The sequence below is a fragment of the Ischnura elegans genome, chromosome 10 (assembly GCF_921293095.1).
Source record: "Ischnura elegans chromosome 10, ioIscEleg1.1, whole genome shotgun sequence".
In the NCBI taxonomy this organism is placed as follows: domain Eukaryota; kingdom Metazoa; phylum Arthropoda; class Insecta; order Odonata; family Coenagrionidae; genus Ischnura; species Ischnura elegans.
Genome location: NC_060255.1, coordinates 55,581,531 through 55,599,756, shown reverse-complemented (window position 1 = coordinate 55,599,756; position 18,226 = coordinate 55,581,531). Strand labels below are relative to the sequence as shown.

The 18,226-nt window shown below is 38.7% G+C and overlaps 1 protein-coding gene across 5 annotated transcripts in view; it reads right to left on the bottom strand.

Moving 5' to 3' along the window:
• Positions 1 to 9,796: 9,796 nt before the first annotated feature.
• The window catches only part of LOC124166943 (lysosomal alpha-glucosidase-like), a 28,513-nt gene continuing 20,083 nt past the window's right edge, over positions 9,797 to 18,226 (bottom strand). For all 5 annotated transcript variants that reach the window (XM_046544661.1, XM_046544659.1, XM_046544660.1 and 2 more), the window contains exons 7-9: positions 17,087 to 17,380; positions 14,879 to 15,709; positions 9,797 to 10,716 (exon numbers count right to left, since the gene is read on the bottom strand). In XM_046544661.1, coding sequence (XP_046400617.1) covers positions 10,276 to 10,716; positions 14,879 to 15,709; positions 17,087 to 17,380 — 1,566 coding nt within the window. In that variant the 3' untranslated portion in view covers positions 9,797 to 10,275. The remainder of the gene's footprint in view (positions 10,717 to 14,878; positions 15,710 to 17,086; positions 17,381 to 18,226) is intronic.

The following is an 18,226-nucleotide window of genomic DNA, read 5'->3' as shown; positions in this document are numbered from 1 at the left end:
ACTCCAAAAGGCAAGTTTTACCAAGGCTAAAGTATCCTCAGCATCAGTGGAATGTTATAAAAATGATTAATACTAGTTTCTGAAAGAGTAATTTAATGTTCCAGATAGTAATCTAGATGAGCAAAGATGCTACTTTAAAACTTTCATTCCAATAATTTCTCCTAATTGCATTCATATTCCAATCAACTGGAACAATTCTCAAATAATATCAATGATATCCTCACATACAAAGATTTTTTTCTTTCATAGAATTGGACAATGAGCAATAATGTTTTTCATAAAATGAGGTAGATAATGTTGTGCTGTCAGCAACCAGGTTCACCATTTTTAATTTTGCTCTAAAAATTACATTTTCATCATTAGCACTACTCACTTAAAATCATTCCAAGACAACTTAGAAGTATAGGGAGGAAAATGCAACATTTCATCAATTCTCCTTGGCAAATGGCAAAACTGATGGATTCAGTTATTGATTCAAACAGATAGCAAAGGGAGTGCTACTTCAATGGAAATAACATACTTGGAGCAAATATCTTGCATAGCTAACAGCTCAGAATCTATAGTTGAAATATCCACAAATTATGTTAGCATACATAAGCGGATGTTAAGCTTTCGAAAAGAAGTTTTCCCAAAATATAGAACTTTTAATTTTGTTTACCTGGCTATTTTTCCGAATCTTACACTGCACCTTTCATTTCAGTTTGAGCAAAGAAAATGACACAGAAAGGCAGATGAGGTCATATGTATTCAGGTGATTTTCACGTTTTCATATGAAATCAACTGCTTCAATTTGCAGATAATCCACAATATTTTCTCTTCCCTTCACCGCTGAACTCATTTGGTAAGAAAAAGAGAAACTTTTTGCACAGCTAATGATAAGTGCAACAGTTGACTCTGACAGTCACAAGGTGAGAAATATTTTCCATCCAACAAATTGAATGTCATTACAATGACCACATTTCCTATTTTTTTACTGTTCATGCCTTTCATTGTGCAATTGACATGGAAAATATCCACCAGGTGCAGTCATCCAAAAATTTAAATAATTAATAATTGAATCATAGTTATTATGCAGTGGAATTTCCTCAAATGATGAGAGACTGAGAGCTTTGATTATCAAATTAGCATATGTCTTTCTAAAGCAAAATATTTGTCCCGACATCTTATGAGGGCTTTTCATGATGACCTCGTCCAAAACCAGCAGCATCAAACGTTTACGTCAGGTAACAGTGGCGTAACTAGGCATTTGCTTTGAGTGGCAACCCCCCCCCCCCTCCCAGGCAACAGGGGTTCCGGAAAATTTTTTTAAAAACAACATGCCTGAAAATACATTTTACCTCATTTTGGTGCTTAAGATTTAACTTCAAGCAGATACAATTATTATACGTCAGAACCAGACAATAGTTTTAAATTATTTTTTAATTTGTCTGAGGCTTTGAGGGGGATCTATCCCCTTCTCCCCCCCATATTTACGCCACTATCAGGTAACATCACCTCCAAGGATCTGCACGTGTTTTCTCTTAAAGCCTGTTCATAAGAGTCATGCAAAACAGCCTCCGTACGCAGTCATATCAGATGGATGCTAGTGAGACATTTCCCATTCCACATCTTACTCCACATGCTAGATGGAGAAATGGGAGAAGAGCCGATACTCTGGTGGAGTAATTTGAAAACATACAGCCGAGCATGGCTACACTCGACGATGAATTGTCGAGTACAGTCATAGTCAGGAGGCAGCCCGAGAAATTGTGCCTCATTTTTCCCAGCTCCTCAGGATGCTATAAGTTACATATTTAAGCAAAGCGAATTTGTAAGTGCACACCAAGCAGCTGTCAATTTACCCTAATCTATTTATATTCGTAAGTTGACAGTGGATTTGAGGCAAGTAACGGGTCAAGCATAGCCACACTTGGTTAGCTCGGAGGCTATGTATTCGATTATAATGCCAGCCGAGCAAAATTTGGGAGGTCCTTTGCAGGGCTCTACTGTTCATACATTCCTTAAGAGCATCGTAAGTAAAAACTGAATGTGATAGAATTGGAGTGAGGGAAAAGAGGTCCAATTCTCAAGAAATTTTTTCCTAACAAGGAGACTCTATTAGAAAATATGGCAAATATTTCTCACAAACAACAACTGTGGGTATTTAGCAAACATGTAATATCAGGGGTCCCAGCCTATGCTGAGGCCTATAGCCTAAACAAACATAGGTGCATATGTGTTAATGTGTATGATTGAAGACTGAGAGATCACCAGTATTGTGATGACACTCACAACTGTTGCAATGTAATTTTATAAGAAACACCAACCACAAACATAAAATCCCTTGGAGTAAAACTGCCTTTGGAATATTGGCACCGCTGATGGAATGGACCAGATCAATGGCTTGCCATAGAACTTTACAGTGATCTGATTGCACATAGCAGCAACAATGAGACTCTCTTTACAAGAGGAAAACTCTTCATTACCAGTGTTGTGTTGTCAGTTTGGACACTAGAGTACTCATTATTTTGGAACTTAAACGTAGTCATAACAACACTACTGTACAGATAATCTAATTTAAAGTGTAAGTAACTCCATTTTTTTTGGAAAGAGGTGAACGTGTGACTCAAATATTGGTAATGATGAAACCCTAATTTTTTTAAAGGGTAAAACTAATCTTCCTTCTCCATTAATCTTTTTAAATTTCAACTACCTTTAGGAAAAACTTGTCAAACGAAGATAGGTGTTTAAGTTTCCACTAAATTTTCATTAGTGGAAAAGGTTTATGCCACAGATGTGATCTATTGTTTTATTGAATAATTGTGGAATAATAAATCTATAATAAAAAATAGTAAAATTCATTTTGTTTGTTATAAGTTCCTGTTTGACTCCAGCTTCCACATGAATCAGACTCCATAACATAAATTTGAATGACAAGTTCATTTTTTTCTGCCCTCATGAGGTATGTGTCTTTCAAATGGAAGGTGTGTAGAAGATCTTGAAATTGATTATTCCACCTACAATTTGCAAAATAAAATGTTAAATTTCACTTCCCTTTTCCGTAATTTTTCCAGCCATTTTTTACATTACAATAATGTTTTAAACTCTCATTACATCTTCTAGTGACATTTGGCATTATGACAGGTCTTCCTCCTTCAGTGCTTGAAAGGGCAAAATAGCATCATCACGGTCAGAAAAAGTGACATACATACATGATGGATACAGTAATTAGGATCAATTACAATTAAGTCACCTGATTGACTCCACCTCAAATATTAATCTGTGACCATGCATTAGAGGCATCACTTGAGGTAAGCCTTCAAAGGGACATAAAGGAACCACTGCATTATTAAGCAAATTTTTACGTAAACAGTCAGATATAAGCAATTATTTATGCAGGTATGGTATTTGGAGAAGGGGGCCAACAGCTGAGGTCAATCACACAATGAAGGAAGGGGAAAGAAGTCTGGAGAAAAATCCTGTGCCCGCTTAAAATGGCTCTTAATCTTTCGTCAGGCACAATATTGAAATTGCTGAGTTAAGGCGAACCTGACAAGCACAGATGTGAAACAACATTATTAACTTATTGCATGGCTCAGTGGTACACCTTTAAAGTTAAAGCCATCATTATTAGTGTACTCGAACACTTACATGATGTCTTTCTTGCAGGCGCAGCTAGGAATTAAGGTGGGGGGGGGGAGGTTTACGGGCAACTAATACCGGGGTGTGTGGGGGTATGGAATACCCACCAGGATAAGCGGTAGGTACGACATTAATAAATTATGGAATTTTAAGATAAATTGTTCAAAATGGTGAGTTTTACAGCTTTCTGGGGGATATTTTATTAATACACCCATGTCTCGTATAGCGCAAGGGATGCGTTCCTTGGGGTCTTTGCGCTATACGAATTTGCGTTATACGAGAGCGTTTTAACATAGGGAAGATAGGGATGCGTTCCATAGGTAGCATAGGTCTTGGGTATTGAATTTCCTCTAAAACATCTATATTCCCATAAAAAGCCTTAGAAAACATTATTTCTATAAATATTTATAGTTTAAAACATCTTTAAAGATAGTATTCACGCATTCAAAGACTTTTATTCACGTGAAAAAAAATTCTTACGTGCTTTCGAAATTCCATCCTGTCGTGCGGGTGGGCTAACATCTGCTATCTCAGGGGATCGTAATGCGTTGCCGGCAGTTGATGATTTTTCAAACTAGTCTAAAAACAACTATTGTGTCACCCAGGCCCTTTTGTCGCTCATCGAAATGACAGGAAAATGCTACTTTAAATGCCATTTCATAGCTAGCGGAGTTTATGAATGATAAATCATTTTAATTTGAAGTCCTCCGAGTCATTAGCAGCTACGTGAAACAGTCTTTAAATGCCTTGAAACCTGACCCAAGTTTTCCTTCCCTGAAAATGAATGAACGAGAATGCATTCTTTTCCAAAAGAATATCGTCTCATCAACACTAAAAACTAGTTGAGGGGGAAAGGAGCCACTTTCAATAACAGCTTGGAGTTCATCAGAAAATGTTGTGGTGGCTGCGCTATCGACACTTGCAGATTCACCTGATATCGCCGCACTGAAAATACCTGCTTGCCGTTTAAATTCTGGAACCAACCGGAGCTTTCACTTAATGTCTCGGAGCGATTACCACTCTCGTCTTTTTGTACTGATTCACCATGAACTTTCCGTGTGTGTAGACCGCTTGGTTGAAGTTGGTGCGGCTGAGGTCACTGATATTTTAGCTTCGTCTTTATTCAGAATAAGGCATCGTGAGTTTAAACTTCCGCGCAATATCGCTTTGACGCTCTCCATTTTCAAAGCAATTGACCTCTCTCAAGTCCTCTTCTAGGTTTATAGTTTTTATTGATAAATTCTTGATTTTTCTACACGCATTCCTATTTTTTGCCATATTCTCTTGGTTTTTACTCTGTATGGCTCTATCTAAATCACCTTCCACTGCTGAACTGTATTCCTGAGACGCAGAAGGCCTAAGACTGCGGGGAGGGAACGAAGCCATTGTGTTTGAGACTCTATAGCGGACCCTTTTATGTGTTGATGCTATTCATGCTCAACTCGGCCACCGCTCCATTTCTCCCCCGTGAATACCGATGACCTTGAAGGCTTTAGCGTAGACCGCGTAGACTCTCTACCTGGAAGTCAATCGCCCGGTAACCTACGACGGCAAAAATACGTCTCAAACCGTATTGCTGAAAAAAAACTCATTTCCACTAGCCCCACGCTTAATTAACGATCTAAATTATTTATTATCATTCTGTTAAGGAGACGAGATAAATCTTCGGTAGGCCGGCTATCTAGACCCAATGACGAGTAATACTTTTGGCAATCGCGCAGCAATGAATTTCGATTAATATATAAACAAAAAAGAAGATTTGAGGCAAGAAATAATATTACCTACTATGCGTAAATTGATAGAAATTTCGTGTGTACTTAGCGCAAGTTCACGTTTTATCACGAGAGCGTTTAAGATTTTTGATTAGGCTACACTGCGTTGCAATGTTTCCCCGAGGAACGAATTTGCGCTATATCGAAATTGCGCTAATCGAAATTGCGCTATACGAGACATGGGTGTACTTACACTATTCTATTAGTAATTTCATTCCAATGATGTAAAATGGATTAAACTTAAAAACATTTCTGAGCTCTGGGGGGTTTTATCCCCCAAAATCCACTGTGCCACTGATGCATATACCCCTTTACATGCCATCATACAACCCCGGACCGATCCAGCAAGGTGCGAATTAACGTACTCTTCAGGCTATTAAGTGTTATTATAGCATTTGATTCTATAACATAAATTTTCTTAGTTTTTCTATCTTATTTATCTAATAATGCTTTTTCATCGCTTTATGGTGCCATTATTTTGCTCAGTTATGCTGAATAATCCACCACTAATCTGTCGGCACGAATGCGAAAACTGAAAGGTTGCATAGAACATGTCAAAACAAAAAGCTAGTATAAGTGCCAAGGATGTATGCTGCCTAGTGGCATGGAGGAATGAAAAAAAAAACTTGCGCTGAGCCAGTCAGATCCATTGCGCCCAACAGGTGGAAAACAAAAGGCACCAAGAGTTTACAAAAAAATGTGCTAAATAATGCAGTAATTGCTTAAAATGGCTCTTAATTTTTTGTCAGGTGTGATATTAGAATTGCTGAGTTCAGGCACAGATGGGAAAAAACATTAAAGTGAAAGGTTGCATAGAGCATGTCAAAACAAAAAGCTACTATGAGCGTCAAGGGCCTATGCCGCATAGTGGCGCAGAGAAAAGAAAACAAACTCGTGCTGTGCCTGTCAGATTCATTGCACCCGACGGAAGGTAAACAAAAGGCACCAAGAGTACCACAAATTATTGTCCCATATAACTCCCACTTCCTTCAGGTCATGTGTGCCATTGGGAAGGGTAGTGAAGGAAGGGTGGAGAGAAACCTAATGTCGTCATTAACATCCAACGGATGGAGTGCAGAACTTGAAGTGCCCTCCACAAGGCATTCAAGTACCCAGATAGCACAAAGTAAGAGAGTTATCCGTTTCGTATGGTTTTCTTATGGAAAAAATTGATAAGCAGCTTACCGTAAACTAAGGGACCAATATAAGGTAAGGATAAGATTTTAGAGAAGAATAGGTAAGGAATGCCGTCAAATATCCTCAGATTAACATAAGTGTTGGAGTGCCAAAGGCAGCAGAACAGTGCACTACACATGCTACGCTACTCAGCCTGACATGAATTTAAAGCCTACTGGGGAAATTAAGTGAGTCTTTATAAGAGCTGAACAACTGATGACCGATTTTCCCGTAAATAGAAAAAAATTAACATCTAAAAGCGACTGGCTGGTGATGATGTGAAGCATAAATACACATGCTTTTTCTTTGTGGCTGAAAGAAAAAAAATAACATCCGGGTGAATCGATCATATGATCCCTAGATCAGCAGTTTTGTATACTAACCATTACACTGCGACACCTTAAGAATATGAGGTGGTTTAAACCCACTGATACCAGTTTAAACCCACTTATACAGAAAACCTTGGCTGCTGCGTGCATGAAACAAACTGAAATTATTCAAGGTCCACACAATCTAACATTTACGAATTTCAATTTATTGTCTGATATCCCAATGAATAAAACATACACATTAGAGATTCCTTTCCGGCATTTTTACATTCTACATCGCTAATCATGCAAAATTATGTGTTTTTCTTACGACCGTGGTTTCGCCATCATTTCATAAATGTGAAAAATTTTCAAATTATGGCCGTATGATGTTATTTCTCCTCATAATATAGAAGCACCAAGAATGAAGACATTATTCTTACATATAAATGCCTTAATGAATACTCTTAAACGATGGAATGATAACAACACCTACGGAAGTAATGAAAGTTTGGCCACCATGTTGTCATTACTCTGGATGTTTGTCGGCCTGGCCATACAAGACCTGTAAGAAAAGGCCAACAAGCTTACTTATAAGCGCCTTCCTTATTTCTTCCTTTCACCTCATCTCCATGACTTAAAATGTGTTGGTTAGGTAGGGATCAAGCAGTCTCTTATAAATCTCTGCCACCAATGGGATTTGAACCTGAACCCACAGGGTGGGATGCCAACACTCCAGTCACCACATAAACCTGACTGCTTATTTATACAGAAGTGATCAACTAGTTAATGTTAAGTTCTTACATCAATTACCACATAGCTGTTTGTCCTCATACCTTCTTGCCAACAATAAAATGATTTAAATGCTTTCTTCATTTCGTTACACAGCCAGCCTCTTTTCATTCCATCAATAAACCACTCGATCATCTTGCAATTCTCTGATAACAAAGATGTCCCACTATTTTTATCATCCTTTAATCCCTTACACTTCAATTTATTTCCAGAATATTGTGCTCCTATCCTCAATTTACTTTTTCTGAGGTTCTTTTTAAATGGAATGGTAGGTAAGGAAATGATATTTTGTAGTTTGTAATCAATGCAGAACAGTGAAATAAAAAGTGATTATTATTTTATGTTGTGAAGGATCTAGTTAAATAAATCGAGGACACAGTTATCGCTACTTGCGTGAAATAACGTTATTCCTTCCAATGCATCATAGTTCTTTATGTACATTATGGATGTTTTGACATTCTTAAACTTTCAAAATATTGCGCGAAAGATCCACAGAGAAAAAATCATTCGCCTTGACCGGGATTCGAACCCGGATCCCCCGATTTCCGGTCGAGTGCTTTAGCCAGTTAAGCTACCGAGGCATCATTCTTCCTTGTGGATATTTTCGGACACTACGAAGAGGTGTTCGCTCTAGACTAGTTTAAAGTATACCAGGACTAATAGTTATCACTGCGGCTAGTCCCGGTATACTTTAAACTAGTCTAGAGCGAACACCTCTTTGTGTTCTATGTCCGGGCCTGCTCTCCAGCTGTGGCGCTGTGCGCACGATTTGGACTGCTTGTGGCATCATATGCTCTGCAGTCCAGCAACATCATGTCCGGTAGTGTCCAAAAATATCCACAAGGAAGAATGACGCCTCGGTAGCTTAACTGGCTAAAGCACTCGACCGGAAATCGGGGGATCCCGGTTCGAATCCCGGTCAAGGCGAATGATTTTTTCTCTGTGGATCTTTCGCACGATTGTGCATTGCGGGTGACTCCCGCAAAAGTTATCACCGCGGCTAGTCCCGGTATACTTTAAGCTTTCAAAATATTTATTCTATTCCCCTAAATAGTGCTAAAATTATGAAAATCTGATGATAAGCTAAACTCATTTCTTCATAAGACGATAACCGCTCAACAGTGTTTCCATCTACATCCTCCACTTCCTATACACATATTCATCCAGCTATTTCCTAACCTAACCCAACAAGTCAACACTTTCCTCATATCCTTACTGGCCTATTTACCTGATTTGCTCAATTCCTCTAAATGCCTATGATTTAGCTCGATTCTCACATCTCTTGGGACTGATGATCAAAGTGGGGTCCCATCTAACCCACCCCGAGCAACTGACATTTTTAGTATACTCCGTGGCGCTGACTCCATGGGGCTTGAGGGGGCCCGAGCCCCCCCAATAATTCGTTATGGGTGTGAGGAAAAAAGTGTCAGGCTTGTCGATTTTCCCCGGAGTGTCCAGATATCGAGATTAGAGTTATCAGGGTTCTAACTTTGATCATATGACTCTTATAAAATGCATAAAAGACTTAAAATTCACTACTTATAAAATTTCCCGGGAAAAGATCCCCGGTTTGGGCCCCCCCAATATTTTTTGTAAGTCGGCGTGCCTGAGTATACTCCAGAACATATTCACTTTTGGCAGAGCTGCATGAAAAGATGTCAACATGTATACCATAAAGAATCCATAAAATTAAATGATACCCATTTATTACTGATGGTGCCCCATCGTTGCTACACCACAATTCCATACTTACTTGGCAATGTCCGAAGTGTGTTTTCATCTTACTGCCTCAGTTATATCTGTGCTATCAGATAAATGAGCGGTGGCACCGACTCCATGGGTCTTGAGGGTGCCCAAGCCCCCTCAAAAATTCGTTATGGGTGTGAGGAAAAATGTGTCAGGCTTGCTGATTTTCCCCTGAGTGTCCAGATATCGAGATTCGAGTTATGAGGGTTCTAATTTTGATCATACGACTCTTCTAAAATGCTTAAAAAACTTAAAACTCACTACTTAAAAAAATTCCCGGGGCAAGATCCCCGGTTTGGGCCCCCCCAATATTTTTTGTAATTCGGCATCCCTGTAGATGAGTCAGAAAGAGTTAAAAATAAACTGATAAAAAGACCAATGTAGGAAAATTGAAATATGTATTTACATGAATGTACAAGTTTATTGTGCCTAAAGATGAAATTTATGAATGCCAAATCAAATGACGGAAGGCTACCAATGCATATAAATAAACAAGGTTTTATGCTGAAGTGAATCTAACACAAGGTTAATAATTAAGGAAATACACATATCCATACCAAACCATTTAAAATGCAAAATATTATTAAATAAAGTAGTATTGGCATGCATTGTCATGTCATGTCTATCTGTGTATTATGTTAACTTTAAAGGCACAGTAAAGTTAAAGCCTTTGAGGATCAGAAAGCACGGCATTTTCCAAAGTAAGATAAAATATCAGATGCATTTTACAGTAAAAATAAGTCTCTAAAGGTTCCTTCACAATAGCATGCCGTGATAGCACCACTTCCTTCTCAAAGTGACACATGATGTCACTCCTGAAATCATCCATTTGTGCTACATCTCTTTCAAGTTAGATGTTTTTACACCCAGTTTATGATAAGGTCGTCCCCGACGGGCCGGCACCAGTCTGCCCCAATTCCTGTGACACTGATGACGCGATTATCATCATCCACGTAGCGGGCACTCCCATGCACTGATATGTTACCATTCACGGACACGATGCCGTTGAGGACTTTACCCGTCGCCCCAAACACAGTGATGGAGTCAAGGGCAGTGGAGATGTCGCCTTGGCCCCCACATGGCAACCAAGAATTCAGCCTCCTCACTATCACATGCCTATCGGACGAGGCTTCGAACTGAAGGATGTCGTAAGCCCCTTCCTCTACGGTCCTTAGACTCTCGCCATCATCAACAAAGAGCTCTCCTTGCGCGCAAGTGCTCCTGCCGATCGGTTGGCAGTCCAGGGCGACCAGGAGGCTGAGTGGATTTCGACGCGATGCTGGAGCAGTGAGACCCGGCTTCTGAAAATTCAGCAGGAATCCCACTCCCATTAATGCCAGAGCAGAGAGAGTTTGGACATAAATACAAACAATGTAAGGCTCTGAATATACCGTATATGTCTGAATATAGTCCCCTCTTTTTTTCCAAAAATGCCTGTGGTAAAAGTAAATGGGGAGACTATATTCAAATGCATTTCTTTAACTTTTCCCGAAACTGAAGCCTCAAAATTAGGGGAGGGGGACTATATTCAGAGGGGGACTATATTTGGAGAAATACGGTAGTCTCTCCTTATTTGCCAAAAACGATCATGGAAAAATTAATAGAGACACTGTATTCAAGTGCACCTGACTGTTTCCAATACTGAGTCCTAAAAAATTAGACAATGGGACAATTATTGGTTGAGAGGAGCTTCTGGGTTAGAAATACAGTATTACATACAACTGCAAATAATTCAGAACCTGCACCATTATTGGGTGGGACTACGCAAAAATTACTTTAGGAAAAATTGCCCTGGCCTAGTAATCAAAGCATGGACCTTAGACTACCCAGACTACAGTGCAGACTACTACATTACTCAGATTCTACAATTCTAACTACAAATTTATTAAGGGCCACATGTTTAGCAGTTCATCAATAAACTCAAAGCAAGAAGGAAAATGGATTTTTAAAAAAAGCCACAGCCATTGTAAAACTAATACCAGTGCTAAAGCTGTACTAGTCAGTAAACCAACATTTGAACGGCATTAATGAAATTAAATGCATGTTAACATGTTATATAATTAATTTTTTATAACTGCAGGTTATTTTAATAGGGAAGTGCACTAATTTTTTTTTATTGCTGAATTTGAAAGTTTAGCCTAAAAAAGAAACATTAGTATAGTCACTTTTATTTTCTGCATCTGGGGTATGCACTTTAAAACGTTTTGAAAGTCGGAAAATTTCATGTTGCGCTGAAACACAGTGCCTCCATCTTGATTGAGATGTGACGTCACAAGGCAGTAGTCACCAGTGGAGTATCGCTGTATTCCGTCGCCTTCTTTAGCGCGGCGAGAGTTTCCGGGAATCGGTGGAGTTTGCTTCCTAAAAATGTCGTCTAGTACCGAAAACATGAATTCAAAATAGAATTATAAATGATTTTTTGTTCCAAATTTCATCTCGACGTCGAAACAAAAGCCTGGAGAAGATATTCATTCCCGTGCCTTAAGCACAAGCTATACGGAATAAATGGTTCAAGGCTGCTCCTGACTCTTACCTATCGATGATATTCTGTTTTGAAGATCATTTGAAGGTATTGTAAGATCAAATTGATATTTATATTATAATAATTTACTTAATAGGTACCTCAGTCACATCAGAAAGAGTGTTGAGTCAAAATATAGCATCTTCCGCGTAGACCTACGTAAATTATAAACTGAAATTAGTTTGGTTAAAGAATTATGGCGCGACTGTTATTTTACACGACCGGGCAAAATGCGTACTTTGCCCATGATATGTGCATATATGATAACAAACGATTTTTGTTAAAGTTAATCTTTATTTGTTGAAATTAGTACATTTATAGGTGATACAGATATAAAGGTACACGGCAGGTCGCGCGGCGTAATTTGTACTCCACTGGTGACGGGTTCATCTTGCTGATCTAAAAAATTAGCTACAATACCTCGAACTTTGAAAACTCGCAATATAGGCAGTCAAAGTACATTGTAAGAATACACGAGACCATTATAGCCCAGAATGTACGTACAATGTCGAAATCTTTGGTTTTCAAAGATTGACGTATTTTATACGCCAGCGCGCCCGGTCCAGGGTTATCAACTTTTATTTCATCCTATTTGTTAGTTGAAATTATATTTCAGAATGGTTCTTTTAGCACTGCTACTGAGGTAAACTGGTAGGTACTGAGTACAAGGTACTGAGGTATGTACTGAGTAAGTAAACTCCCTTTGGAGTAATGTGAATTACAAGTGTTCGAGATATATGGCATTTTATATTCGCTTTGTGTTCTTATTAATTATGCCTGTACGCATATTGTTGCTTGCCGCGAGCCTTTAATGGTATGTGCTCTTGCAAGAGTGGTTTTCATTTTTAATGTGGAAGTTGGTCAGTATAAGCAAAGAAAAAATTAACATTTTTGCGCACACCAACCCTTGTAGTCATCGTATCTCTGCGTTTGTAAAGACACTGCTAAAATACCTAAACGCCATAATGATGATTAAAAAATTGTCTCATGTCAATGATTGCTGCAATTATAATTAATGAAAAACTTGATGCCGTATGATCACAATGAAGACAACAAAAAATAAAGCCATGACGTAGTCTTGAACCACGGTCCTTCGAGTTAGATCTTTCCTTAGAATCGTGCACGCTACCACTACCCCAACCGACCCATTAGGATTTTGTGGATATTTTGAATTTATATATATATAACTTGTAAAAAGTAACGCATGAAAATTAATTAATTACAGCCTAAATAACGCCCTAATTGAAAAAGATGCAGCAAGGTACGCGGTCTCCCCTTGTTACCCTTAACGTCTCGCATTTCTATGGAGCGTTGAACCTGTCCTCCTTATTCAAAAATTCAGTAACCATAAATAAATCAAAGTTTGGTATACCATTTATAAATCGTTGGAATTTTCCTTCTCCCAACCAAGATTACCTTTTCTTGAACCCATCCTGGACAGCGAACCATTGCAACAACCAGCCAGCTCGGAAATAAGGCTAACATCCCATGATTCTAGTTGCGAAGGGCGAACGTTCCGGCCGGCGTGAATACATACGCAACGAATAAGTCTTGCAGCAAACGTCTGAAATAGGTTTATTAGTTTGACTCGGTTCTTACAAAAAAAGTTTTGGCATGATAAACGGCATTGTGCCAAAATATACCCAGCGAAAAATAAATGCCATCATGCATTTATTAAAGATTCAATGTGCTATTCGTACTACTCTTTCCAAACTTGAAGTTGACACGTAAATGAATATTAATATATTACGCAATGATGAAGTCGTTTACTCAAAAGAGAAGCAGCCACATATATATTCTGAAGATATTTTATGACAGCTAAAAACGGATACCCTCAAATTCTGTAATTTTTCTATGCAATAATAGTGGTAGAACTAAACGGTGTAGAAGCTGCCTTCTGCTACTGCCTTGTGACGTCACGGCCAATATTCAACATGGACACCCGTTTTCGCGGCCTTTGAATTTTTCCATATTTCAGACGGTCATCTCGAATCAAGTATTCACTATTAGGATTTAAACTGTGGTTTTACGACATTATGTTATTCTGAACTCTAATTTAAAAAATGTGTTTGATGCATTTGAAACACTAGTGCACTTCCCTATTATGTAGTAGCACAAAATGAAAAATTACCATAGATATCTCCCTCATAATTGCTGCAAGTTGTTTGAGCTCTTCTACCTTTGGCCTGGCACATAAAAGCACCAAGTGGTAGATTTGGGTGGGGGGGGATTATAGGGGTCATGACTACCCCCCCCAAAATCAAAAACTTTTTAAAAAATTGCAAAACTTTTTAATTTTTATTCGTTTAATGGTTTTTGTAAAAGAGTTGAGGGAGTGCATATGAAAATCCATGGCTACAAGTCCCAAGGGTGAGAGAAGTTTGAGTGGTATTCATCATAGAGCTTAGCACTTCCTACTGTAAAAATGCCCCTCTCTCTCGGGGGGATATTCTATACTCCCTGGACACACATAACTCCCATGACCACCTCCCAAATTTTATGTTGAATCTGCCCTGAGAACACCACAGTGAAGATCTGAACAATAACCTATTCAACCTGTGCTCAAGTCTAAAATTGTTTTACCTTGTATTGTATCTATCAATATAAAGAAATGGAAGCATATTAAACAAATAGAAAATTTATGCCATGTCATTTCTTTGAGCTGTAAAAGAGTACGTAAGAATGAATGGCATGAATTATTGCAGCCTCTAACTCATTTTAGAGAGCAGCAGGTTGCAATAAGCAGTATGTGACAGTCAGTAAGGATGATAGCATTCAAGTACCTAGTTGCTCAGCTCTAATGGTGGTTGTAAAATACAAACAAAATTGTTCAATGCCCTAGGTGAAGCCAGTTTTGGGTGAGTTGCTAGCCAGATGTAGTCATTTCCTTAACTAATTAGGAGTTATGAAGTTAAGATGAGTTGAGACAGACTGACACTTACCTGCATTGGTATTATGTGTCCACCTCTCACAAAGACAGGAGTTTCATCTCTCCTCAGCATACAAGTGATCATCCCTCCGACATAATCCACAATCTCTCCGCCAGGATACCTGTACCAAGTTCCGTTGGGCATGACGATGCTCACAGTTGGGGCATCCGGGATGAAAGATGGAGTCACCATTAGAGCTGGACCCAGGAGGAGCTGGTCATCTGCATCCCTGGTCAACTGGGACTCGGGATAATCAAAGAGAAGGTGCCTCGCTACCGGAACACCACTGATTGAAGCCTTGTACATCTGAGTGTAAATGTACGGGATCAGGGAATAACGCAATTTTGCGGAATCCAATATGCTTGCCATCATTCCCTTGGCAATATCTCCCTTCGGAAGGTGAACCCTCCACAGAGGCAATAAGGATCCAAGCCTTATCCATCGACGACAGAGAGAAGAATCAAATGGCTGAGTAGTTTTCGAGCCATCTCCTGCTTCTTCACTAGGCCGTCCGCATGCGGCTATGCCTGCCGATAGTGGGATTCCCACAAGTCCGTTGGAGAGTGCAGTCATGAAGGCAGAACGCATCGCAGTCCAAGTCCTGTTGACCCTTGAAGAGCCCCCGTGACCACCATAAACTCCCATTCCAGGGTAAGTCCACTCGCCAAGGATCAGACGCCTTGTGTGCGGTGCACCAGGAGGCCAGCTCTGATCAATAAGGCTTTCATTGAGCAACTGACAGAATCGTGAACCATAGGAGTTGTGGATTTCATAGTGGAGAACCTTGTCTGAGTGCTGGGCCAAGAACCACAAGGTCCCTTGAGAAATTGAATTGTTAAGGCCCTGTAAAGAAATGAACAATTAGCTTACTCATCAGTTTTCTTTTCGTGTCCATTGCGACAGAGTTTGAAAATAACAGAACCAATTTCTCTGTTGCTCAATCACTCCTAACTGCTTGGGATATTTGAGGCAAAAAATCGACGGCTATAAACATTTGGTAGAAAAGTTGATAATATCATGAACTCCTGTCATAACTCCTTCCCTACAACTCGGCCTTTTCAGTCTTAGTCCTGATGACAATGAGTGAGTTTCTCATCGAAACGTTGGCCTTCAACAACCTTACCCAGTGCCAAACCCGAGAAGATTTCATCAACGATCAGCTCATTCACCAGTTTTCTTTTAATACCCCTTTCGATAGAGTTTGAAAATAAACAAACCCAATTTCTCTGTTGCTCAATCTGGTCCCTAGTCGTGCTATTTGCAGCAAAAAATAGGCGGCCATAAACCTTAAGTGGAGAAGTTGACAATGTTGCGAACTCCTGCTGAGGGGGTAACCACTCCTCCACTACTACTCAGCCTTACGCATAGACCTCTCAGTGCTTGTTGTTGTGTAAATTACCGTCAAAAATTCCTTCCCTCAACAAGCAGTTTTCCCTGATCAAGTTTATAAACTTGAAATGCAATAATGCAACCCACCAATTCGGATAAAGTCAGCTTAGGCATCTTTGTCTTCATCTATCTTTTTCTTTCTATGAGGATCTACCAGGTTTGATTCACAGGAAATATTTGACATCAATGACATAAAACTACAATGGTAATGAAACTCAAGTCAGCATGCGATGAGAAAGTGACAAAATTTGGGGGAAACTTATGTGAGGAATATTAAAATTCAGTCAATGGTTTATCCAAAGATTGAAAACTACATATTTTTATTTCCAAACGCAAGCGTGACATTTTAGATGCTGAGCTTTAAAGATTTTATCATTCTTAAAAATAATTTGAAAGTTTATGAAAATGAGTTTTAAATTTTAATAAGTAAAAATATTAAAATGTGTATGTATATTTTAAAAAAAATTTATTCTTTGATTGTATGTACCCAAAAGAAACTTGAATAATTACTTCGTTTTATAGCAGAAATTTGAAAATGCAATTGGATCCAAAAATATCTGAAGATCCGGATCTGAAAATTATGGATCCGATCCGGATCCTGGTACGAAAAAAATCCTTGATCCATCAATCCCTAATAATTAACTTAACCAAAAAAACCAAAAACTACCTCTAGTACCAAATTAATCATACCTAGGCATCCATAGTGTCAAAAAAGATAGAAATTATTTGACAATACCATTTCATTTCCTTTGTCTTCAACCCATACACCAAAGTCAGCCTTTCTCAAGACTTTTGTACTCCCAAATACTAAGAAAAAATAGCTCAACATACCCTTGGTACAAAGCTCAAATCATCAGTAGGATATTGATTATTTCCATATGTTCCGAAGCTGAGAGGAGAGTCATCTTCCATGATAAAACCTGGGATTGTTGCAGACACATTGAATCCAAAGTTGCTGAAAATATTGGTCAGCCAATCCTTGGTGCTGGGATTTAGAAGGGAAGGAAAGACAACAGCCTCATTGTTGAAAGTGCCCACAAATGGTTCATCAAATCCATTTCCAGCCATCACAAACAAGTTCTTAGCCATACCATCAGTATAGGCATTCAAACTTGATTTTTCAATCTGCAGTTGGGAGAAAAAAGGAAATGATTACACTCAATAATGCAAAGATGAACAGTATTCCCCTACGTTTGTTGAATTCCACTACATTAATGGAACTGCAAACTTATTTTCAAAACAAGGGCATACCCAGGATCAAAACTGGGGGGGAGGGGGGGGGACAAGTAATGGTTGTTCAAGTTGTAGGTAAGATTTAAGCATAGAAAAGGTGAATGAAATCAACATTTTAAGGAAACTGTAACAACTCTTTATTCATTTTTAAAATCATTTGCATGAAAAAATATTATTTTCCTTAAAAACAATTGCAATTTATGCTTCTAGAGGGGAAGGGGGGGGGGGGGCAGCTGCCCCCTCCTGCCCCTCGCGGGGTAAGCCCATGTTTCAAAAGATACTTTTTTAGGACTTCTTTCTAATCCCTTCTCTGGCTTTTTCCAAAAGTAAATCTTCATTAATAAAACAGCAAAATGTTGAATAGAAAATACATAGTCAATATAAAATCAACTCTTTCAGTGCCAGCCTATTTTGCCCAGTATGCTGAAGAATGCCAGGGATTTTTTTGGCAAATATATAGGTTTACATTTAAAAATTTACTTAAAGACTAATATGCATTTTCAGAAACTATTTTATTGATTAGTTCGCTCACAAAACTTATGTGTATATTAAAACATGACAGATACAGTGAGTCCTCGTTTAACGTCACTTACCGTTCTTGAAAAATGTGACGATAAACGAAATGACGTTAATCGAAACATAATATCCCATAAGAAACAATGTAAAAAGTGAATATCGGCTCCTGGACCTCACAATTCCTATGAGAAAAAATTTTAGCGTATAATTTCAGGGGCATTT